Source organism: Erinaceus europaeus, chromosome 15 (assembly GCF_950295315.1).
Source record: "Erinaceus europaeus chromosome 15, mEriEur2.1, whole genome shotgun sequence".
NCBI lineage: Eukaryota > Metazoa > Chordata > Mammalia > Eulipotyphla > Erinaceidae > Erinaceus > Erinaceus europaeus.
The window spans coordinates 83,429,862-83,456,585 of NC_080176.1; the positions used below are offsets into that span (position 1 = coordinate 83,429,862).

General features: G+C 39.7%; 1 protein-coding gene across 2 annotated transcripts in view; it reads right to left on the reverse strand.

Annotated features, from left to right (window-relative positions):
- Positions 1–1,342: 1,342 nt before the first annotated feature.
- Positions 1,343–26,724, reverse strand: part of TMX3 (thioredoxin related transmembrane protein 3) — a 127,090-nt gene continuing 101,708 nt past the window's right edge. For both annotated transcript variants that reach the window (XM_060174017.1, XM_060174018.1), the window contains one exon: positions 1,343–1,986. Coding sequence is in view for 1 of the 2 variants with exons in the window: in XM_060174018.1 (XP_060030001.1) it covers positions 1,948–1,986 (39 nt within the window). In the remaining variant the exon portion in view is untranslated. The remainder of the gene's footprint in view (positions 1,987–26,724) is intronic.

Consider the following 26,724-nt stretch of genomic DNA (forward strand, 5'->3'; position numbering starts at 1 on the left):
GTCAGAACAATGCTCAGCTCTGGCTTTTGGTGGTGCTGGGGATTGAACATGGAACCTCAGAGGCTCAAGCATGAAAGTCTTTTGCAGAACTATTATCCTACCCCCCCTAGCCACATAGTTTTAAAATGCATACATAGCACTTGGGAAAAAAATACAAGAAAAATATGAAAAGATTATTCACAACAGAATGGTTAATATTTAGAATTCAAATCAGCACTCCAAAGGTTAAGCATAATAATCATCATCTTATCTCCCTTTATATAATCTATCTATATAAATGCTAATTTTCACACATAAATCTATATATTCCATGAAATACCCAAATTTTCATATATCTCTTATTATTTTATACCAAAATAATAATAATGATAATAAAACTTCTTAGTGCACAGTGATTTGCATAAAGAAAATTTTGCAGCCCTCTTTGTTTCTGAAGCTTTTGATACTTAACCCCTGACACAGTGCCATTTCATTTAGAAGGTGGCCTGTGGCAATAGCTATTAACTTAGTAGCAGTCTTAGAGATGGAGTGCTCCCAGCAGTGCTGTAAGCTCATGTAATAACATCCAGAGATGGGTGTATGGAATTGCTTTCTGGTTCTGTGATGAAAAACCTACACAAATAAGTCCCCCAACATAAAGCCTTTGTCTAGAAGATGCCCATCAACTGCAACACTCGCATAAGTGCAAAATATAATTAAAGGTCTACAAGGTGACAAGTTGGTAGCAATGTTTTCTGTTCTACCAAGAATATGTTCTGTTTCTTACTTTCTCTAAAGGAATCTCCCTAGTATTTTGGAAAAAAAAATTCTCTAAAGGCAAAATTGATCCATCAGGCATTTTAAGCATCTACAATGCCTCATATATTGATAACTTCTAAAGCTTTTAACAGACAAGTCTAGTTTTATAAACTGTTACTTAAACATTTCAGTGTCTTTATGCAACTATATCCATTTATAGGAAAATAAGTAAAATTTAAAACATATCTATTTTAAAATGAGAATATCAGTAAAATGCAATATTAAGAATATCAGCACCCTGTCATTGACACTATTAACATATTGTTAAATCAGAAATAAGGTAGATAAAAAGTTGTATGCATAGTACTATCTTGATATGATAGAATATCAATTTTTTTTTGAGTACTGCTCAATTCTGGTGTATGGTGTTGGTGCCAGGGATTAAACCTGGGACCTTGGAGCCTCAAACATGAAATCCATTAGCATAACCACCATACTATCTTCCTGGCTCCAGAAAATTTTAGGACACTTTAAACATTTTAAGAATTTTAATATAAAGAAAAGGTGTTGATAGCATGATAAATAGTAGGAAAACAAAGACCAATCAGAGCAAATGCAATATTTATTTAAGAAGGATTGCACCTACTTCTCTCTGTGTGTTTATCTCTATTTTGTCTCTCTTCTCTCTCCCCCCCCCCCACCATTCTTGAAACTAATAAAGAATGAAAAATAAGACTAGCAGCTAAACAGGAAGGAAGGGAAGGGGAGAAGGACGAGAAGCAGGGGGACAAAGGGAGAGGAGAGAAAGAAACGAAAATCCGAACAGATCAGTGTAGATTATAATTGTACTCCTGTGTTCTACTCAGCTGCATTTTCACTAAAATAACTATTCTTCTCCATCCTGGTTATCCCCTCAGAACAGACACCAAATAACAGTGCTGAATGTCTGCAGAAGAGCTGCAGTGCCCTGACCTTCCATCCAGGAAAGGGGAGACTTAACTCTGTGACTGTGCCAGCCTCCCCAAGGCCCCGCACAACCCCCCTGAGGAGTGCGGCACCCACAGAAAGCAGTTTGATCTTCCAGACAGTCCTTCCTCAGAAAAGCTGCATTGTCAATTCTACTGGGAATCCTTTCCTTTGGATGGAAAGACAGCTCTTCAGAGGGGATAGGAGCAGCTGCCTTTGCTGGTTCATTTGCAGGAATTTGCTTCATTTCCCATCTCTGTATTTCTTCATGGTGGTGGGCATCTGTATTAATCAAACAAGATGCCCATCAATAAATCCAATTCTATACTCATATATGTCATACAAAATATAACTAGTAGAATTAGTATAGCAACTATAACCAGTAACAATCAATATCATGTTACAAAATAATAAAATTAATGTAGCAGAATAATATAGCTAATACTACCTTCAATACATAGAATATGCAGACACACAAGTAATGGTCAAAAAAAGACTCATGACCGTTCAATTCCTTTACTCCTTATTTGGTTCTTCCCTCAGTCCTGCAAAGGACAATATCAGTCTACTTGGCTTCATGTTCAGTTGCTTGTGAATCTGAATAACAGAACCCCATTCAATGTGGCTTCATTAAGCCACATGTGGGGATGACTTGAGACATCTGATCTACCTCCCTAATACCTTGTCTTTGCCCACACAAATCATAGAATGTCCTCTCTGTTCTCCTTGTCCATCCTCCTTGCTCTCTGGTCTACTAACTGCATGATTCTGCCTTCTTTGAACACTCCACCTGCCCAACCTCTCCCCTAGCTTATCTTGTTTCCTTAAAGCCAAGATACTTATCTCCACTTCATATAAAAGTTGAGAGATCGTATATTTTCCCAGATGTTTATTCTAGAAACGCTTACTGAAGAGTTACTAGAGTCAAAGCAAGTTCTTGTTGATTTCAGAATTAAAACACTATGGGAGGCGGGCTGGGTGGTGGTGCACTGGGTCAAGCACACATGATACAAAGAGTAAGGACCCTTTCAAGACTCTGGTTCAAGCCGCCTCCGGCTCCCCACCTGCAGGGGGATCGCTTCACAAGTGGTGAAGCAGGTCTGCAGGTGTCTCTTTGTCTGTCTCCCCCTCCATCTCCCCCTCCCTTTTCAATTTCTCTCTGTCCTATCCAAAACAACAATAACAACACTGTGGTAGATAAAGCATATCACTACATTATAAAACACTGTATCACTGCTGTTTAGATTCACAAATATTTAACATCCACCCCCAAGTAGAGAATTCTAGAATACAGTGTGGTGTATCTGGTAGAGCAAGGGATTTGGCGTTAGACCCGTTGTGCAAGTCTCAGCTTTATGTGAAATAGAGAAATAACTTAGTTTCTCTGTGACACACCCACCCCACTTGTGTTATACAGCCACTGCTGTCTACCCAAGTATTCAATCATGTAACACATGTGACATCTCCTTAGACTAAGAGGCTGCTCTTTAAACATTTATCAACAAATGAATGAATTTTATGTCTGTCCATAAGTAATAAGATGACTTGTGGATATACCTGAACATTTGTATGAAAGTGACTTAATAAAAACAAATGAATTATTGCTTCCAAAATCTGAATAAACACAAAAATATAAGCAGATGGAATATGTCATAACAAAAAAAAATCTAAAAAGAAAAAGGAATAGTTTTTATGCTATTTTTTGAGGTTTTTATTATGTACCTGGTTCTGGGGTGGGAATTCAGTTCTGTAAACCTCAAAACAAAGCTATGAATAATTTTACCTTCTAGAAATCAAATTAAGATATAGAAAAACAAAATAGCAGAATGAATTATTATCAGATCTTTTGTATAAGTCTTCTACAACAAGCCAGTTTTTTCTTTCAAACGTATAGACAGGAATTTTCACAAACACATCAGAATAAATTGCACAGTTGTAACTCTGAATTATTAAGGTTTGCATTCTCTATGCTTGGCTGACTTGCTGGCACAAAATGAAAGCTCAGTAAGTGTTTCATAAATAAAAGAATAAACTCGTGTGTCTAAATAAATATTCAATTCAATGTAGTCTTCTCCTGACTTAAGAAAATCACTTGTGTATTTCCAGCATTCCAATATCGTTTGTTTTGCAAATTCCCAGTGGAGACTTTTATCACATTTTGTGTAAAACATGTTTTTGCCTTTGTGAAACTGAGGCTTTCTCATCTTCCAAAAGTGGATGTGATTTCTAAAGATGATCAAAAGTCACTCAAGGCAAAAACTAGAAAATAAAGAGTGAGGGCACCGTGAGTAATGCAACTGTGACATCTGTCTAAAGTCACACAATAGGTTCTAAGGCTAACGGATGTTTAGTTCCAAGAGTCACAGCTAAGACTCCACCATTGTACTTGTAGCCTTTCACTGTCCTTAGCGGGATGCATTGGATCGACCTTCTCGTGGTGCATCCCGTGAGTCCCCATTCATTGGGGAAACTGACGATCCTTCCTAGCCGACTGAATCCATATGGATCCCAGTCACTTTCAAAGCCAGCAACAAGCAGCGCCTGACAGCTTTCAACCGGACACTGTTGACTGGCTACGAAAGAAGGGCAAATGCTAGAAGAAGAACTGTCCTTAGCTGTTCAAGAGACCTGTTCGAGGCACTAGAAAGAATGTAATTTCCTTCCATCTTTAGTCACTATGCTACTTAGAGGAAAAGCAGAATCAACAGCAGACAGAATCTCCCTGTAGATACCACCTCCATCTGACACCGTGAGTTCCAACACTTTGCATTCATGGAGAGGTGTATCATTTTAACACTTTCCGCGGTTAACTTCATCATGCCTCTAAGCTGCAGTTGGTGTTTTCATTTCCTTTTTTTCCCTCCTGAGCTTTGCAAGGATGTTTCCTTCGCTTACTGTTTTTGCCACATTATTCTAATTTTAGAAATTAAGCTACTCCCTTTGTGGCTGTTTTGCATTTTTATAAACTCATAAATTCGGGTTATTTTCACAGATGTTTATGCTGTTTGCAGCTTGATTTTTGAGTTTAAAATATGACAGCAGCATGCATGTGCATAGAGTCCTTTCTTCTTCACTTGGAACTTGACACACATCACAATTCCACCATAAGCAAAACCAAAGGGGAGATGGCAAGCCAGTCAACTCATTTGGCAACTTCACATGGCTTTATGGATTGCAGTAGTTTGCACTTCGTACAATAGTCTACAGTTTTGACGTAGCAAGACTATATTGAAATATAGTTAGAGATGATTCTTAATGTGATCATCAGTACCATTTTGCAATCCAGTTTAGAAACTAGTATCAAGAGATATTCCCCCAGGGCACATGTAGTTCTGTTGAGCTGAATCCGCAGCCCAGATTTTTACTTTGTGTTTTTAAAGAGGGAAGAGAAACACCACAGTGCTACTTCACCACTGATGGAGTTCCTTTGCAGTTGCCCATGGTGCTCCCATGTGGAACTGAAAGGACTGAGCCCAGGTCCCCTTACATGATAAGTCTTGAACTTTACCACTGGATCCTCTCCTGGATCTCTTGTTTCATAAACTTAGAAATAAATTCTCAATATGTGTCTCTCTTGTCATATAACACACAACACTCTTCCACCATCCTGAAAACACCCTAGCACAAGTGTAGGTGGTTGAAAGGACAGCTTCCATCATTACATGACAGACAATGAGCTAATAACCAAAACCTATAAAGAGCTCTTGAAACTCGGCAACCAAAATAAATAACCCTATCCAAAAATAAAGAGAGGATATGGACAGAAGCATCACCAAATAAGAGGTTCAAAGGCCAACAAACACATGAAAAAAATGCTCCAGGTTATTGATTGTCAGAGAAATGTAACAGTGAGATACCATATCACACCTGTGAGGATGTCATACATCAAAAAAAAGTAGCAGCAACAAATGCTGGAGAGGCTGTGGAGGCAAGGGAACCCTCCTGCACTGCTGGTGGGAATGTAAATTAGTCCGGCTTCTGTAGAATTCTCAGAAGGTTAGAAATGGACTTACTCTCTGACCTGGCAATTCCTCTCCTAGGGATATATTTTAAGGAATCAAATCCACATTGTTTTATGTATACCTATGATCACTGCAGCACAATTTGTAATAGCCCAGTCTTGGAAACAACCCAGATATCAAAAGACAGGTGAGAGACCAAAGACTGTGAGACTGGAATACTATTCACATGTTAAAAACAAAGCCATCTTCTTTGTTTCATCCTGGATGGAATTTGAAGGCATTATGAGATAAGTCAAAAGGAGAAGGACAAATACCTGATGATCTAACTTATAGCTGGAACTTAAAACAAACCATGAGTGGGGGGTAGGGGCAGGGCAGTGGCCCACCAGGTTAAGCACACAGAGTGGGAAGCACAAGAACTGGCACAAGGATCCCAGTTTGAGCCCCCAGTACCCAACCTGTAAGGGGGTCATTTCACAAGTGGTAGAGCATGTCTGAAGGTGTCTATCTTTCTCCTTCTGTGTCTTCCCTTCCTTTCTTCTATCTCAGTTTCTCTCTGTCCTATGCAACAATAACATTTAAAAAAATGGCCACCAGGAGAAATGAATTTATAGTGCAGGCACTGAGTACCAGGGGGTAAAGTGAGAGAAAGAAAGAAAGAAAGAAAGAAACCATAAAAGGAAACCACAAAACAAACTTTGGAATAAGCAGGGTGTGCTTCATCAAAGCAATAGACTCTGGGGAGGGCGGAGATGGGAGGTTGGGGATGGGTGTGCCCAACTGCCAACAACTGTGCTATAAACCACTAATCTCCCCAAATAAAATAGAAAAAAGGGCACTTGTCATCTGCTACTTCATCTCAAAGTTATAAGTCCCAAACCTTATGGAGTGGTACCTGAGAAGAGGAGCATTACATTTTGTTATTATTTTTTATTTTTTTATTTAAGAAAGGAGACATTAACAAAACCATAGGATAAGATTTTTTAAAGCGTTTGCTCTATTGTGGATTAAAAAGGGGGGAGGGATGAGGACACCACCAGAAACTCAACAGGAAGTTGTGCTAGGGCTGGGTGGGGCACCTAATTGAAAGCACACATTACCCCATGCAAGGACCTAATTTTCAAGGCAGAAGCTTCATGAGCCATGAAGCAGGTCTGCAGATACCTTACTCTCTCCTTCTCTACATCCTCTTCTCCTCTCAATGTCTCTCTGTCCTAACTCCTAGAAAAGAAAGGGTGAAATGTGCTAAGAAAATATAGTCAGCTCCCTGAAAAACTAAGCCTTTAAACATCTGAAAAGATTGTCAATCTCAAGCAGAAAATCAATAAGTAAGAGAAATACAAATTAAAACTGCAGTGAGATGTCTATTTTTCAACAACCAGAGTGGCAAAATTATTAAAGCCCGATGACATGCTTCACTCATAAGACAGCAGAATGATCTTCCCACAGTGCTGATAGCTCTGGTAGTGCTGAGAGACTGACAGCTCACAATTCAGGAGGAGAGAATTGCTCAGTATTTCCCAACATTACACTATGGACATGCCCTTTTTTTTTAAAACAATCACTCCTCTGAAAAATATGTATGTGCTTGCAACTGTTCCAAATGATCCATGAATAAAGCTATTGCAGAATCATTAGTAATTTTAAAATATTTTTTAAATATTATTTATTTATTTATTTATTCCCTTTTGATGCCCTTGTTGTTTTATTGTTGTAGTTATTGTTGTTGTTGCTGATGTCATCGTTATTGGATAGGACAGAGAGAAATGGAGAGAGGAGGGGAAGACAGAGAGGGGGAGAGAAAGACAGACACCTGCAGACCTGCTTCCCCACTTGTGAAGCGACTCCCCTGCAGGTGGGGAGCTGGGGGTTTGAACTGGGATCCTTGAACTGGTCCTTGCGCTTAGCGCCACCTGCGCTTAACCCACTGGCTACCGCCCGACTCCGTGTAAAATATTTTTAAATGACACAAATGTCTACTGGTAGAAATCAAATACATGTTGGCACATACAGAGTACCCTTCTCCACCAAGAAATAACCAGTCGATAATGCCATTAAGAAAGTGCATTAAGACCGGCTTAAGGATCCCTGTTCGAGCCCCTGGCTCCCCACCTGTAGGGGAGTCACTTCACAGGCAGTGATGCAGGTCTGCAGGTGTCTATCTTTCTTTCCCCCTCTGTCTTCCCCTCCCCTCTCCATTTCTCTCTGTCCTATCTAACAGCGACGACATTAATAACAACAATAATAACTACAACAGCAAGGGCAACAAAAGGGAAAATAAATAAATAAATAAATATAAAAAAAACTTTAAAAAAAGAAAGTGATTACAGGGAGTCGGGCAGTAGTGCAGTGGGTTAAACGCACGTGGCACAAAGCCCGAGGACCTGCTTAAGGATCCCGGTTCGAACCCCCGGCTCCCCACCTGCAGGGTGGTTGCTTCACAAGAAGTGAAGCAGGTGTGCAGGTGTCTCTCTTTCTCGCCCTCCTCTGTCTTCCCCTCCTCTATCCATTTCTCTCTGTCCTATCCAAAAATGATGACATCAATAACAACAACAACAATAACTACAACAATAAAAACAATAAGAGCAATAAAAGGGAATAAATAAATATTAGGAAAAAAAGTGATTACAGGGGCCAGGCTGTAGTGCAGTGGGTTAAGCACACATAATACAAAGCACAAGGGCTGGCACAAGGATCCTGGTTCAAGACCCTGACTCCCCACCTGCAGGGGGTCATTTCAAAAGCAGTAAAGCAGGTCTGCAGGTGTCTATCTTTCTCTCCCCCTCTCTATCGTCCCCTGCTCCCTTGATATCTCTCTGTCCTATCCAACAACAACAATGGCAACAAAAATGGCCTCCAGGAGCAGTGAGTCTGTAGTACAGGCACCCAGCAACAGCAACAACCCTACATTCACTTTGTCTCTACCTAAAAATAAAAATAAAAGTGATCATTTGGAAACAGGGATCAGGTCCACAACCAGAGAGCAGACTCAAGTCATGTCTCCTCAAGGACAGTGCAGAGAGGAGCTCTAAAGGATCAAACATAGAAGAAGTCTAGTCAAGACCAGGTCATCTCTTTGAAGGGTTATATTGGGTCAGGGATCTTTAGAACAATCAGCTGAGTGACTTGTTTCTTTCCTAACCATCAGTAAGGACAGAGCTGGGTGCACTGTTCTTTCATTATCACTCATAACTGATAAGATATGGTGGTGGTGGTGGTGTGAGTAGGTGGGGGGCCTAGAGGGAGGGGGGTCTTTCCTACTTTCATGGGGAGTTGAATCAGACTGCTGATTTTTCTCGTAGAAATTTCATCATGGCAGTTAGATCCAAGATGGTGACTGTTGGGCTCACTGTAATTTCCACTCTCTTAAGACAGCTGTGTTGTTTCTCTTCTTTTAAAAATGAATGGGTGGGATGGGACACAGTCTTTTGGTGGTGGCAATGGTGTTTATGTACACTCCTATTAAACTGTAATCATATAAATCACTATTTAATTAATATGAGAGGGGGGAAATTGATTGTATGTCTCAAACATTTTAAAGCACAGACTGAGTCTTTTTAATACATTGGCTGAATCTTTGATATGTTGACTCTCTCAAAAGCCTAGACCAAGGAGAACAAAAGCAACTGGTGGCACAGCTATATACAAGATGTTGGGTATTATACAGCAAACCCTAACAAAGGGACTTTTCAAAGTTAACCCAATTACCAAATAATGTGATGATAACAGTAACTATCCATTGTCTTCTTGAACCTTAAGACAGCAGGAACCTCACATTTCCACTATAGAACCTATATGCCCCCCCAAGTCCAGGAACCTTAGGGTGGGGTATACTTTCCTGCATGTTTCTCTCAATTCATATCAAATAATATTGCATCCGCCAATCATAACCTAATCAATGCAACGAGTGCCACCTCAGCATGCTTCACTTCAGACTGTGTCCAGAGACTTCAGGTGTGGAATGACAACCCTTCAGCTTACTCATGTGAGACATTTCTTTTCATAGTATTCTCTAATTCCATTCCAAGTGGTTCACTTCCTAACAAAGACCCAAAACCTAGATATAGACCAGGTCCCCTGAGATAGAGCATGTGTTCACACGTATCAATAAACTAGGGCAAAATATATTCCTGAAAGCAAAAGTACACAATAGTCTGCAGTGAGTACCCCCCAACACTTCACCTGTACTATTCCAGCCTTTGGGTCCATAATTGTTCAACAATTTGTTTGGCTTTGTATGTTAACTCTCTTTTCAGCTACCAGGTTCCAGAGGCCAGCATGATGCCAACCAGACTTCCTTGGACAGAAGACCCCACTAATGTGTCCTGGAGCTCCACTTCCCTAGACAGCCAGCCTACTAGGGAAAGAGAGAGGCAGGCTGGGAGTATGGACCAACCAGTCAATACCCATGTTCGGCAGAGAAGTAATTACAGAAGCCAGACCTACCTTCTGCATCCCACAATGACCTTGGGTTCATACTCCTAGAGGGTAAAGAATGGCAAAGCTATCAGGGGAGGGTATGGAATATAGAGGTCTGGTGGTGGGAATTGTGTGGAGTTGTACCCCTCTTATCCTATGGTTTTGTTAATGTCTCCTTTTCTAAATAAATAAATAAAATTTAAAAAATTAAATAAATACAATAAAAATCTTATAGTCTTGTCAATCACACTTCAATAAGGCTTTAAAACATAAATGCATTAGTAAGTAAAGTCATGCATAAGAAAGAATGATGATGTCAGAGATTTATATCAAAGATGTTAAATGTATGTTTTTGCTTGTTATTTTTCCTACTACTACTAGGAGTAGATAATCTGCTTGGTCCTTGCTGGAGGTTGTCAGGATCCCATAATTATTAGAAACATGAATTCAATTGTTAATAAAAGCATTCACTTTTAATTCCCTTTGTTTATAGTTGTATGACTAAATAGCAGTTTGTTCTTCCTTTCCCTGACAAAATATTCTGGGAAGTTACAGAGAAATCCCATTAGGACTTGTTGTTTGTTGTATAAAGAAGCTTTAATTTGAGTGCACTATCCTTGCCCACAATCCAAAGACTGAATTTCATTTTATTTACAATCAACAAAGACTAAAAGGATTTCAGAGGGGGAAGACCCCACTGTCTCTCTGAGAAACTCAGAAGGATTCATAGATGGATATAGAATGGATTGAAAAGGCTAGAGAGAGGTCAACTACAACAGCCAGACAGAGATGAAGCCAAGTTCAGGTGATGAGGATCAATGCAAGAGGTATTGGAGACAAACTCTCTGGGAAGTTGCACTGGAGGTTAAAGGAGGAAGGGGGCACTGAAGAAGATTTTTAGATTTCTGACTGAATGTCTGGATGAATGGCATTGTCATTTGCATAAGGCATACAGATATGGGGGAAATGCAGATTAAACCATTCTACTTTTGACAAGTTGAATTTGAGATGCCAATGGCATATACAAGAGGAGCTGTCAAATAAACATGGAAAGAGATCACTTTGGCACTCAACTAAGGCTTGACTGGAAATGGAAAATTGGATGGTGTTCTTAGCTAGAGGGTATTTAAATCCAAGGCAGTAGTGAGCTGATGGCAAGTAAGAGAGCAGAGAAAATGGGGAAGCCTCAGGGCTTTGAGTCCCAGAACCTAGAGTCAGGGAGTGGGATACACCAGAATTACTAGAGTGGAAGCAGAAAAATCTGAACAAGAATCTTTTAGTGACAGCAATAAAGAGACTGGTGTGGTTGGGCACATCAAGATGGGTCTGATTAGTCTGAAAGTTTCCATCCTTTGTCTGGAGGTTGTTTGTGTCAATGACTAAACCATGATGGTAAAAACTACTGAAAAACATCAGAAAACATTTTCAATCAATGTTATAGAGAAAGGAACTGCTATAAAGAATTAAGAATGAAAGTTAGAAGTAATCCTAAAATCTTGTAACCCATTATAATTAAAAAAAAAAAATCAAACAGGGGGGAAGATAAAAAGGAAGTTGGATAGTTATACTGTAAGAGCTATAGAGAACCCCATGAGAGATTATATCAAAAAGTGGAGTAGTAGGGGGGGAAAAGAGGGATCAAAGGATGTAACTTTACTAGAATCCTGCACTTTGCAGGAGAGAGAAATGACCAGGAACTCATGGCTGAGTGGGCATGCAATGCAATGCCTTTGTTGATCAGAGACAATGCCTTTATATCTTTTTAAAATGGAAGTGGCAGATCAGAAAAGGAAATGGCTAGGAGAGGGGGTGGAGCAAAAAAAGAGTGCAAAGGTAGAAAGCTTCCATAGCAGCTGTTGCAAAGGTTCTCAGCAATGGGATTAAACCAATACCCTGCAGGCAGGGTGTGTCTCATGCAAAACAGTGTTTATGTAAATAGACCACAACATCAAGCAATGCAGGAGACCTGGCGTAATGACCAACAGAATTCCAAGTACTTTCTAAGGATATATAAACATTCATCAGTTGAGTTAGATCTGAAATGGGACTGGATGGGATGCATCCAGAAGGTGGCCTAGAAGAGAATGGTGAATGTTGTGTGACATTCTTGAGTTTCTCCTACATCTTCCCTCATGTGAGAACGAATGGTCCACATGAAGTTGTGTGTCATTTTTGTACATATGTAAGGTAAGCAAAAACCGAAATTTTTAAGTCCTTCATCTCTCAGAAATAAATATGAGTATAAGGATAAAAACCACAGATCTTGAAGTCAGAATATCTATGCTTAAAAGTTACCAAATCCAGGTAAGCTTGAACACAGTAGATAATCTCTCTTTCTTGATCCGAAAATGAAGGATACCTTGCCAACTTCAATAAATTCCTGAGAAGCCAAAGTGATTTATATATGTATTATATAGTGACTTTAGTAACATTAAAAGCAAAAAATTTTTTCAAACCAGAAAACTCCTCCACTAAAGTTGAAAAGAAAGAAAATAATTTTATAAAATAAAAATGAATTTTATAAAAATTAACATGTAATGCACATCACAATCAATCTGCTAGAAAATTACAAAAAATAGAAATCTCCAATCTATGTAACTAAGCAAATGTAACAGGAAATATTCATGTTCTCAACAAAAGCAATAACTAGCACTCAGATAGAAGGGCTTGACAACACCATATGCTGTACTCAGTTCAGGTAATTGGGGTGACCATTTGTTTAGCTTTAAACAAACAAACAAAGCTAGTGACACAAGTGACACAGTTATACAGCAGAAGACTTGCCTGCATGAAGTCCTCAGTTTGATTTTGGGCACTGCATATACCAAATTGATGTTCCAGTCAGTCAATCAGTCAGTCAGTCAGTCTATCTATCTACCTATCTATCTCCTTCTTAGTCCTTCTCACCTTATTTCCCTTTTAAAATGAATAAAGCAAACTTTTCAAAAAGACAAACAATGTATCTTTATAACAAGAGATATTTGTGGAGACAGGCATCCCCAGTGAAGTTAGGCTCCTGCCCTCTTACATACAAAAGATGGTCAGTTGGTGGTTCCTTGATGGTGACATTTAAAAAACGTATTTTTCCAGGCACTTGAGACAGACAACCCAAGGTCACAAAAAACAAAGGGACTGAGGATGAGGACTATAACATTTATCTTTTTATAAGATTACATGTATGTCAGCAGGCAGAGAAAGGAGTTACTATTACAAGTGTCTAATATCAAATGCTTCAAGAAGAGGATGAAGCGTTTCCATTTCAAAGGTAGAATTAAGCCCATTAGTGTTTTTCTTAGTTCTTGCTCTAACTTAAATGATTAATGATCTTTATCATCACCATCATCACTACCACCATCTTCAACTTGACACCACCATCAAAATTCAGACTTAGGTAAATACTTTATTCAGAAGAAATATTGCTGTAGAGAGAATTCCCCTATCTCAGTTAATTTTAAGCTTCTCATAGTCAATGAAGAAAAGATGTTCATTTTCAGGAAAAAAGAAAACAATTTTAACAGAAAAGTATCATATATATATATTTAGTTATATATTCTTTGTCCCTCTCTATTGAGATAAAATTAATACATCCATCACTTCAGCATGGCCTTATTCTGGGAAAGTGTGGTGATCATACTTCAGATCTGTTAGCAATCCAGAAAATTCACTGGGACCAAAAGGAACAAAATTGGTCTCTCTCAAGAAGTAAACTACATGTTCTTGTTCCTTCAAGCATTTTCATAGTAGTCAAAATTGAGATACAATATTAAGTATCCAAATACAAATAAATGGATACAGAAAATACAATATGTATAACAGAGTATTATAGGTCTGTTTGTTTTTTTTTTTTAAAAAAGAAAATCTTGTTATTTTTGACAGCAGGAAGAATAGTGTGCTAACTGAAACAAACTAGACACAGAGATACAAATATTGGGGAGGAGCTAGATAGTATAATGGCTATGCAAAGAGACTCTCATGCCTGAGGCTCCAAGGTCCCAAGTGTAATCCCCTACACCACTATAAACCAGAGCTGACCAGTACCTTGGTATAAAAAACAAATAAATAAATAAATGTACAGATGTTGCCTGATCTTAAATGTATGTAGAACCTCAGAAATATGAATTCATATCAGCAGAAGTTTCAGGGGGAACAAGGAAACTTGGCCCCTAGAATCTAGAAGTATATTCTCTTACTGTATCAGAGAATTCTCATGAAAAACTCATCATACTATGTTCTCTATCTTAGATTGTTCATTTTGGGGACAAACAGAATTCAGGGATATTGAAAAGAAGAAAAGTTTGGTCAAGACACAGCAGAGATAAGATCTGGCTGATTGTAATCCCCAGATCAGTGGTAATTATGATAACCACAAAACACATCCTAGTACATTTACACTCCTCCAAAGAACCTGCTTTTTGGACAGATGGACACTTGAGGTTGTATGGTCACCTTTTCTGCTATTTCATTCACTCCATACATTTTAGTGTACGTATTCCAGTAAACTGTATGCTATGACTTTTAACTCAAAACTATGCAAAAAAATAATAATCTGATGCATTAAGGGACTGGGTTTTTTGTCTTATTTTTGTTTGGGAGTGTGAAACATATCAGTAACCCCACATGTTCTGAGAATAAGGAGGACCTGGGAATAAAGGAATTTGGTAAGAGAACCCCTGACCTATTTCCAGTTATTCCTAACTCACTCTGACCATAAGCCCCAACACCAGTTTATCATAATGAATAACACAAGCATTTTGCATGAGGAGATGCCTTTTAAGGACTTTGCAAATGATTATCTCCACAATGTCACTGCTTTGTATATTCCCTAAATGTCTCCATGTGTCAATTAAAAAAACTCATTCTGGGAAGTTATACAAGGTCAGATACAGATGTTACAGATGTATCTAAGGAAAAGAAAAAATTCTAAATTTTAAAATGAAAGAACAAAAAATATAAGAGATGATATAGATTCAAAGAATCAGTTGACCTGAAAAAGATTATTTTTCATTTCTCTGGCTAGTTTTATATAGGTCATCCTTAAATGGACTTACTGCTGTGTATATTATTAAGATATTTGACTGTAAGAGGTGCAAGTTCATGATAACCATGCATGGTCTGAAGAACTTTGTTCGTATTAATGAATTTAACCTTGACTGAAGTAGGAGAAGATTTATTCCTTCAGTGTAGGGAGGGTGAATGTCAGGAGCCTTCATGCTAATAATCCCACAGGTGGAGATGAACATTTTTATCTCTTAACCGAAACCATTTCAAATTAAACTCAAAACTCTCTTGGAGGGAAAAGCATTATTAAGTCCTGGTGGTACACTTCAGCATAAAGGAATTCATCATGTCCTTCCTGGGAGTCAAGTTCTGATTAAGAAGCTACATAAAAAACTGGAAGACATTTACTCTGATAGAGAGAGAAGACAAAGAAAGGCCCCAGATGTCTTCAGGACTTGACAGAGGCCATCTGCAGATGATCTAATAGACAATGGCTCATTTGAGAAGGGTATTTCATTTATATTTTTGCTTTTTTTTTTTTTTCAGAGTTGGTTGTCAGAACTAAATCAGAGATTTGGAAGGAAGAAGTGGCATGACTTCACTTAGGAATTTTCCCTAGGGAAACTACAGAAAAGTCTATGTGTGGTTGGTTTCGATGGTGCAGGGGTTACCACATTAGCCTAACAGGAAAAGTACAGGCAGACCTGGGTGTCTCTGCCATGCTCTGGCCCCAGCCTCTGCCTGCCACTCCACTGTCCTTTCTGTTTGGTGGTTCACACTTTTATTCTCTTTGTAACACTGGCTGGGAGGAAGGGGAGGGAAGGGGAGGGGAGGGGAGGGGAGAGAAAAGGAGAGAAAAGGAGAGGAGGGGAGGGGAGGGGAGAGGAGAGGAGAGGAGAGAAGGGAGGGGAGGGGAGAGGAGAGGAGAGAAGGGAGGGGAGAGGAGAGGAGAGGAGAGGAGAGGAGAGGAGAGGAGAGGGGAGGGGAGGGGAGGGGAGGGGAGGGGAGGGGAGGGGAGAGGAGAGGAGAGGAGAGGAGAGGAGAGGAGAGGAGAGGAGAGGAGAGGAGAGGAGAGAAGGGAGGGAAGGGGAAGGGAGGGAGGGGAGGGGAGAGGAGAGGAGAGAAGGGAGGGAAGGGGAAGGGAGGGGAGGGGAGAGGAGAGGAGAGGAGAGAAGGGAGGGAAGGGGAAGGGAGGGGAGGGGAGAGGAGGGGAGAGGAAAGGAAAGGAGAGGAGAGGAGAGGAGAGGAGAGGAGAGGAGAGGAGAGGAGAGGAGAGGAGAGGAGAGGAGAGGAGAGGAGAGGAGAGGAGAGGAGAGGAGAGGAGAGGAGTCGAGTCTAATATGCATCAGACTCACCACACTCACCATCAAACTTCTGGCACCACCACACCAAAGACTCCTACATTTCCTCTGTTAATTCCCATAATTTTCCAGAGTCTAAGAGTTTGAGGATTTTCTTCCTATGTTTTGCAGGTTTATTTGTATTTATTTACTTTTACTAGCACACTGCTTAGCTCTGGCTTACAGTGGGGCCAGAGACTGACCCTGGGACCACTGGTGCCACAGGCTGCTGCTCTGCTCATGGCACTATCTCCTTGAATTCTTTCTCTTATTTATTTTTAATATTCATTTGTTTATAATTAGTGACTTAAGGATGATTGACAAGATTTTATGATAAGAAGGGTACAATTCCACACAGTTCCCACCATCAAAGCTCTGTATCCCACCCCCTCCACTGGAAACTTCCCTATTCTTTATCCCTCTGGGAGTATGAACCAAAAGTCTTTATGAGGTGAAGAAGTCTGGCTTCTGTAATTGCTTCTCCACTGAGCATTGGCAGGTGGATCTGCACTCCCAGCCTGTTTCTATCTTTCCCTAGTGGGGTAGGGCTCTAGGGAGGTGACATTCCAGGACACACTGGTGAGTTCCTTTGCCCAGGCAAGTCAGGATGGAATCATAGTAGTGTCTGGAACTTTATGGCTGAAAGGCAGTAAGATATAAAGAAGGAAAAATTGTTTAATAAACAGGAACCCAGGGATAGAAATAGAGCAGATGAAATTAGGGGTCTTTGTGTGAGAAGAAGCTAGGAAGTCTATTTTAGGCTTCTTCCACGAAGCTCATGACTATAGTAATTTTTGCCTGCACCTGATAGTTAACATGTGGGTGGAGTAAAAATATTATATGGGGGGAGTCGGGCGGTAGCGCAGCGGGTTAAGCGCATGTGGCGCAAAGCGCAGGGACCGGAGTAAGGATCCCGGTTCGAGCCCCCGGCTCCCCACCTGCAGGGGAGTCACTTCACAAACAGTGAAGCAGGTCTGCAGGTGTCTATCTTTCTCTCCCCTTCTCTGTCTTCCCCTCCTCTCTCCATGTCTCTCTGTCCTATCCAACAACGAATTGCGTCAACAAGGGCAATAATAATAGCTACAACGAAGCTACAACAAGGGCAACAAAAGGGGGGAAAAATGGCCTCCAGGAGCGGTGGATTCATGGTGCAGGCACTGAGCCCAGCAATAACCCTGGAGGAGGAAAAAAAGAAGAAAAAAAAAATATATATATATATATTATATGGGAAGATGGTGTCAGATTTGATAATAGGTTCTTTTTATTAATTTTTATTACCTTTATTTATTGCATAAAGACAGCTAGAAATCGAGAGGGGAAGGGCGAATAAAGAGGAAGAGAGACAGAGAGACACCTGCAGCACTGCTTCACCACCCGTGATGCTTTCCCCCAGCAGGTGGGGACTGGGGACTCAAACCTGGGTCCTCACACATTGTAACATGAGCACTCAACCAGGTGGCGCCACCACTAGGCCCCCTTGAGAATAGATTCTAGAAAGCTGGGGAATGAGTCCAGGATCTTATGTGTACATGATACTGAGGAGTGACTTCTCTGACCTGACTGGATATTCCTCATTTCAAGAGACATAGAGAAAGAAAGAAGAACAAAGGGAGAGGCAGAGAGGAGAAACACTACAGCAGCCTTCCATCACCCACGAAGCTCCCCCTGGTGCTTTCTATATGCCCTACGAGATGGTTTCAGGGCTTGCACCCTAAACCCTGGTCTTCATGATGATGTGTGAGTGCCACCTGTTAAACTATCCTCCTGACCCTATTTTATTTATTATTTTCCATACATAAGTGAAATCATTGGTAATTGCCTTGTATTTCCTTATTTCACTTATTATCTTCACATCCAGCTACAACCATTTGGTCCCAAATGACATAAAAATCACCTTTTATGCCTACATAGTATTCCACTAACTACATATCCCACATCTGTCAAAGGACATATAGGTGAGTGACATGTTTCCCTGCCAACATCTCCATCTCACACCCCTAGACTCATAAATTGTGGGGGGGGAAAGAATTAAATTATATTATATAATTCACTCAGCCTGAGATACTTTATAGCAATTGTTTTAGCAAATCATGCAAAGCAAGTTCACATTTTAGATAAAGCTGTAACTTCAGGGCCAGGGAGATACCACGGAAGTACACCAAGACCAGCATTGGTGAAGTTTCTTATGATGTTGCAAGTTCAATCCCCTATACCACTATATGCCAGAACTGAGCAGGATTCTGACCAAAAATAAGTAAACAGAAACTGAACAAAAGGGGTTGATCAGTGGTACTCCTGGTAGAGTACATGTTCTATCACACACAAAGACCTAGGTTCAAGCCTTGGTCCCCACCTGCAGTGAAGCAGTGCTACAGGTGTTCCTCTTTCTCCCTCTTCACCCTACCTCCCTCTCAATTCCCCTCTGTCTCTATGAAATAAATAAGTAAATAAATAAATAAAATAACATTTTTAAAAAATGAACAAAAAAAAACCCCACCAATTTCTTAACAGTCTCAATCAATGTCTAGAACCTTGGTCGGACAGAATTCATAAGAAAGACAAAAAGACACATTAGCATTGCAGTCCCAATAAAGGGGCAGGTGTGCTGTAGAAAGAGAGTGACCACTTAGTAATACAGTCTCCTGGGATGACTCTACTCTCCAAGGAGACATAGTTTTTTTATTTTTTGTTTTTTGGGGTTTTTTTGCCTCATTATGGGGTCTTCTACTATGTTTCATAATAAAATCACAAAGACCTTATTTTTATTGCATGCAGCAACAGTAAGACTATATTGCTTCTATTTCCTAAGCCAAAAAAGCTCACCACATTATTTGTAGCTAAAATTAAATATCTCTCTCTCTCTCTCTCTCTCTATCTCTCTCTCACACACACACACACACACACACACACACACACACACACACATTTACTTTTGTAATTGCCCTTAAATGCATTATTCATCTTTAGAGGCATTGAGATTGGAGTGAGTCATCCGGACTACAGAACAGAAAAGACTAGAGTTATGTGACTTTTCCCTAGTAAGATAAAATGTCTCAGGAGCAAAGCCATTGTTGGATGATGTGGAGGGCACAGCAGATCTATTTGTATTCTGCCCTTAAGAATAGTCCTTGTATATACATATTTTTATGCCAAACAGCTCAAGGGCTGGTGATTATCTCTTTAAAGGAACTGCTAACCATTTGAGAAAATTATTGAATATAATATCTGAAAATGATTTCAGAGTGTGAAAACATTTTATACACTTTGCAAATCAAATGCATTCAGCTGGAAGGAACTATATTCTGTGGCTGGCACTATTTCGCATGCATTTTTAATACTTAAGAGGTAGGAGGTTTAATCTTTGGTTTCTCTGATAAGATACAGGTGCAATTACATTGATAATGTCCACCCTTCATGTTTGCCTTGTGATGGAGTATGATGGAGTATTTCTGCCTGTGGCCGAAGAATAAGTTTTTTTTATTATTATTATTAGTGATCTAATAATGATTGTGAATATTCTGGGATAAGAGGGATAGAATGCCACACAATTCCCACCACTAGAGTTTCACACCCCATCCCCTCCCTCCATTGGAATAGTCTCTATTCTTTATCCTCCTAGGAGTATAAACCAGAGATCTTTATGAGGTGCAGAAAGTGGAAAGTTTGGCTTCAGTAATTGCTTCTCTACTGGACATGAGCATTGGCAGGTCGATCCATATCCCCAGCCTGTTTCTATCTTTCCCTAGTGGGGTAGGGCCCTGGAGAGGTAGGGTTCTAAGACTCATTGGTGAGGTCCTCTGCCCAGGGAAGTCAGGTTGATGTCACAGTAACATCTGCAACTTTGTGGCTGAAAAGCATAAAGATATAAAGAAGAACATATTGCTTAGTAATCTGGAACCTAAAGGTAAGAATATAACAGATGAGATTTGGGGTCTTCATTTTGGAAGAAGCTAAGAAGTCTATTTTAGGTATATTCCAAGAGGCCCATGACTTTACTAATTTTTGCCTCAGCCCAACACCTAACATGTAGGTGGGCTGAAAGTATTGTCTAAGAAGATGGTGTCAGAATTGGGAATTGTTGGTCATTACGCCAGGTCTCCTGCATTGCTGTGGTCTATTTACATAATCATTGTTTTGCCTGAGACCCACCCTGCCTACAGGGTATTGGTTTAATCCACACAGGTTAGAACCTCCACAGCAGCTGCTAAGGAAGCTTGCTACCTTTGCACTCTTTTCTCCACACCCTCTCCTAGCCATTTCCTTTTCCAACCTGTTACTTCCGTTTCAAAAGATATAAGTGTGTTTTCTCTGATCAATAAACAAATTGCATTGCATTCCCACTCAGCCACAAGTTCCCGGTTCCTTCACTGAGTAAGCAGCAGCCCAGGTTGGCTCTGGTCGAGTTCTCTCCCCCACTATGCAACCCGACAGGGAATAGTACTAGAAACCTGGATCAGGGCAGAGAGTAGCTCTCAAGTATGGGGAAAGTATATAAATACAGCTAACTGTAAACCCCATCAACTGGACTAAGGACTCATATCTATCCATATTTAGTATTTTTCTATAGGTGTTTTTCTGTTTGCAGTTACATCTAGAGTTAATGAATAATAAAAAAAAAATAAGGTAAAATAAAAGTTCACTCAGAATTCATGCAGAAAGAGAAAAGAAAAGGGGAGACACTGAAGTTGCCAGCAAAACCCTCTAACAAACTTGGGCTTGGAGCCAAGTTTAGAGCTATACTCTAATTAGTTCATTTTGCTGACAGGGAAAACTGGAATAAGGGAAACGGGCAGACATGCATAACCATTAGCTTGGGGTCACTGCTTTCTTAGATAAGCACCCTGGGAACTTGGCCAACCTCATCACATCTCTCTAAGATATGGCCTGTGGTCTAGCTCCAATTCACCTATAAATTTCATTATCTTAAAAATACACAGCTCCAGAGGGTAGATGTGAAATCTCTGCACTTTCCCCTCATTTTGTTGGGAAACTCAAACTGCTCTAATAAAGTTAAGTCAATAAAAGGTGTTTAGTACACAGTTGTGCTCTACAAAAGACAAAGGAAGCCAAAGACTGGGCAAGAATATTTAAAACTACATGTCTATCAGAGGACTAGTACCCTTTAAACACAAATAATTCACAAAAGCTCAACAATAAAATGAAGTAGTCAACTTAAAAATGAGGAAAAGAATTCAGCAGGTAACCCATTGGTGAAGACGTAATGATGGTAAATAAGGCTGCTTAATTCCATATGTCTTTCGGATATTGCAATATAAGTAACAATGAATGACCACAGTGCACACACCTCTAGAAGGGTCAAGTATAGCAATGCTGGGGTACCAGCTCCCAACTAACTTGGTTATAATAACAATTATCTGTTGCCTTTTAAAACTCTGAGACCACAAAGAAACTCCCCTGATTCTCTTTAAAAATTGTATTTTTTCCAATTCTGGAACCTTTGAGACTTTGCTTGTATTTCTTGATGCCTCTCCTCTCAATCTCTTAGCCTGTTGTTATACTGCCTCTGCTGACCTCAACCAGATCAGAGCAACCAGTGCAACCATGCCACTGCCTTTTAGCTTCAGATTGTATCCAGAGATGCCAAGCCTGAGGTGTCAACCTTCCAACTCCAATAGTCTGGTGAGGACTTTCCTATTCTTCTGTTATTGGATTTAGACCTAGTAAATTTGGCAATCTAGTATAGTGGTCTATAGAAGGTATCATAAATAATCTAGTCAAGTATTTATTACTCAGGCTTAGACACCCCCTCACCTAGCCTACACTTCATTTCCTTCAATCACTCTAACTACTCAACTAATTACACAAAAGAATATAATTAAGATATCTCTCTTAATCTCTTCTGACAGCATCAGCATTATTTTTACCCCCTGATAATCTTCAGAAGAAACATTGTATACAATTGCCCAAGAGATATACTGAAAAAAAAACATATATATATACATACATATAGATACATATCAATTAAAGGACATTATTGTCCCTATGACAACTTTGATCATTAAACAAGTAAATGCAGTGAAACTTGAGGTTAACTTGAGGTCCCCATTAAAATTCTAGGTGTATTTTCTCCCTACCTTGAGTCCAGACCCCATAAACTTAATTCCATTGTGGATACGACAAATGACCCTCAACACTTTAACAAGTAGGAGAAAGTATAAGATTATCAAATAAAGAAGGGGCTACAAAAGCTGGAATAATGCGAGAAACTGGTTCACTGTGCGACTACAAAAGCTGGAATAGTGCGAGAAACTGATGGCCTTCTTGTTCACTACCAGACCACCCTATCACCTGGGGCCCTAGTCAAGGCCTTGAATTCCCCCATAGACAATATGAGCCAAGACCTTTAGCAGATCCCTCTTTCTGCCAACACTGATCACATTCATTGGGAACACCATCATAAGCCCTGTTGTATGACTCTTCAGAACCTTGCCCTCATTACAAAGTAGTAATGATAGGAACTGCCTCACTTTCTGATGGGAGCCTGGGTCATCCTACACTGCCACTCGAGAAAGACTGGTACTGAAATGAGTGCAGCCTAGAATGTTCCCAGCTGTGACCATGGACCATGAGCTCAGATTGACAAAAGCTAAGTCACTGGCTAGTTAAACAGTTAACTATATTTGTATGTTTTCTTCAAGTGTGGGAGCTACTTTTTGCCCTAATCTAGCTTTCTAGTTCTTTTCGTAAATTTCTTTATTGGGGAATTGATGCTTTACATTCAACAGTTAATACAATAGTTTGTACATGCATAACATTTCTCAGTTTTCCATATAATAACACAACCCCCACTAGGTCCTCTGTCATCCTTCTTGGATCTGTATTCTCCCCACCGACCCACCCCAGAGTCTTTTACTTTGGTGCAATACACCAATTCCAGTTCAGGTTCTACTTGTGTTTTCTCTTCTGATCTTGTTTTTCAACTTCTGCCTGAGAGTGAGATCATCCCATATTCATCATTATGTTTCTGACTTATTTCACTTAACATGAACTTTTCAAGCTCCATACAAGATCGGCTGGAAATGGTGAAGTCACCATTTTTTATAGCTGAGTAGTATTCCATTGTGTATATAGACCACAACTTGCTCAGCCACTCATCTGTTGTTGGACACCTGGGTTGCTTCCAGGTTTTGGCTATTACAAATTGTGCTGCTAAGAACATATGTGTACACAGATCTTTTTGGATGGGTGTGTTAGGTTCCTTAGGCTATATCCCCAGGAGAGGAATTGCAGGATCATAGGGTAGGTCCATTTCTCGCCTTCTGAGAGTTCTCCAGACTATTCTCCACAGAGGCTGGACCAATTGACATTTTCACCAGCAGTGCAGGAGGGTTCCTTTGAGCCCACAACCTTTCCAGTATTTGTTGCTGTTACCTTTTCTGATGCATGACATTCTCACAGGAGTGAAGTGGTATCTCACTGTTGTTTTTATTTGCATTTCTCTGACAGTCAAAGACTTGGAGCATTTTTTCATGTGTTTCTTGGCCTTTTGTATCTCTTCTGTGGTTCTTCTTCTTCTAGCGTTTGCCTCTTCTGTGGTGAATATTCTATTCATGCCCTCTCCCCATTTTTGGATGGGGTTATTTGTTTTCTTGTTGTTGAGTTTGGCAAGCTCTTTATATAGTTTGGTTATTAGCCTCTTGTCTGATGTATGGCATATACATGGTTAGCATTTACAAAACGAATTACATAAAAGGGCTTAGCAAGACGGACTTTTCTATGAATAAGAGACATCTTGTAAAGTATCTAGGAAATTTGTTAAGTAAAGTTCAACATGTGTTTTACTATAACCATATTTACATACTTTAATACCCTAATTAACAAAGTTTGTTTGTTTTTTTTTTAAATTTCAACAAGGAGTATTGCTGGGGCTCCATGCTGACACTATGAATCGAATCCACCACTTCTAGAGGCTATATTTTCATATATATATGTACTTCTTTTATATATAACAGAGAAATTGAAGTGACCAGAGAGAGAGAGAGAGAGAGACCTGCAAGTCTGCTTCACTTCTTGTGAAGCTTCCCCACCCCCACCCCCCCACAGGTGGGGAGCAGGGGCTCAAACCTGGGTCTTTATACATGTTAACACTTAGGCTTAACTGAATATACCGCTGCCCTGCCCCCCAACAAGGTATTTTTCCCAGAGGATTCAAATATGTACACAGATCATTCTTTTTTTTATTATTATTTTCTTCTTTAGGAATGTGACTAATGAATTACAGGACAGGCACTTGTCCTGGAGAGATATTACAATGGTTATACAAAAGACTATCATGTCTGAGACTCCAAAGGTCTCAGGTTCAATCCCCCAGTATCAGCATAAGCCAGAGCTGAACAGAGCTCTGATAATAAACTTAACACACATTTTATTTTTCTAGGAAATTATATTTTTCATCTAGAAAAAAATTAAAATCCAATATATTGACATAATATTCAAGATAAGATGCTCTAATCTTTTTCTGAGTAATTATTAATTTCACACTTCTCCCCTGCCCCAAGCATTATATTTCTTTCCCCACCCTATTACTTTCACAAGATTTATTTTTTGATAACTGATTCTTATTTTGATTAGACAGGTTTGTTATTTGCATTTTTTTGCAATTTTTTTCATTTATTTCTATTTCTTCCATGTTAATTTAGACATTCTGTTTTTTTAGGACTGACTTTTGTACCTACATCTACCTTAATGGAATGCTTACTTTTTACTTTTTCAAACTTTACTTAAAAATACATATCCACTTGTTCCCATTCCACAGTTCTTTTTTTAAATATATATTTATTTACTTATTCCCTTTTGTTGCCCTTTTATATTGTAGTTATTATTGTTGTTGATGTCATTGTTGTTGGATAGGACAGAGAGAAATGGAGAGAGGAGGGGAAGACAGAGAGGGGGAGAGAAAGATGGACACCTGCAGACCTGCTTCACTGCCTGTGAAGCGACTCCCCTGCAAGTGGGGAGACGGGGGCTCGAACCAGGATTCTTAAGCAGGTCCTTGCGCTTCACATCACCTGTGCTTAACCTGCTATGCTACCGCCTGACTCCCCGTTCTTTTTTTTTTTACTTGTGATTTAATAATGATTAACAAGATTGTAAGATAACAGCCACAATTCCATACAGTTCCCACCACCAAAGTCCTATGTCCCATCCCCTCTGTTGGAATCTTCCTTATTCTTTATCCCTCCACAGTTCTTAACTTGTAGTTCTAACAAAGTTTTCTGCAATCAAACAGCTTGGAGTTTGAATCTGATAAAGTCTGTAAACAATATTTTAAGAAATGTATTTTATATATTGTGGATTTATTCCTTTTTTTTTTTTCTTCCAGGGTTATTGCTGGGACTCAGTGCCTGCACCATGAACCCACTGCTCCGGGAGACTATTTTTCCCATTTGTTGCCCTCGTTGTTTTTTTTTTTTTTTTAATTGTGGTTATTATTATTGTTGTTGTTTTTGATGCCATTGTTGTTGGATAGGACAGAAAGAAATGGAGAAGAAAAAGAGGGGCGGAGATAGATACCTGCAGACCTGCTTCATTGCTTGTGAAGCAACCCCCTGCAGGTGGGGAGCCGGGGGCTCAAACTGGGATCCTCACTCTGATCCTTGTGCTTGGAGCGCTACCGCCTGACCCCAACTTTTCTGGGTCATTGATTATAAATCAATTTCATGGTAGTCAGAAAAAAAGTGACTACATTTTTTCTTTAGGGAATATAATGAGGTAACCATTACTGAAATTGACTCTGACCATTTTGTTCACATATTTCTGTAATTTTACTAATTTGCATTCAGCTGTTTCAAATTTTTGTATAAGCTTTTATGACTTCTATACTTTCCTGCGTGACTTGATACTCTATCAGTATCTCATATCTGTGAGTTTCTTGAAAATGCTTTTAATACCAAAATCTGTGCTGTGAAACAGTATACAAAAATCAATTTTTCCTGGGCAGACTACCCCACCAATGTGTCCTGGAGTCCCACTTCCCCAGAGTCCTGCCCCAATAAGGAAAGAGAGAGACAGGCTGGGAGTATGGATCAAGCTACCAATGCCCATGTTCAGTAGGGAAACAATTACAGAAGCCAAACCTTCCACCTTCTGCATCCCACAATGACCCTGGATCCATGCTCCCAGAGGAATAAAGAATAGGGAAGCTATCAGGGCAGGGGATGGGATACGGAGTTCTAGCGGTGGGAACTGTGTGGAGTTGTGCCCCTCTTATCCTACGGTCTTGTCAGTATTTCCATTTTATAAATAAATTTTTTACATCTATTTTCAAGTCTTTTCAGGCA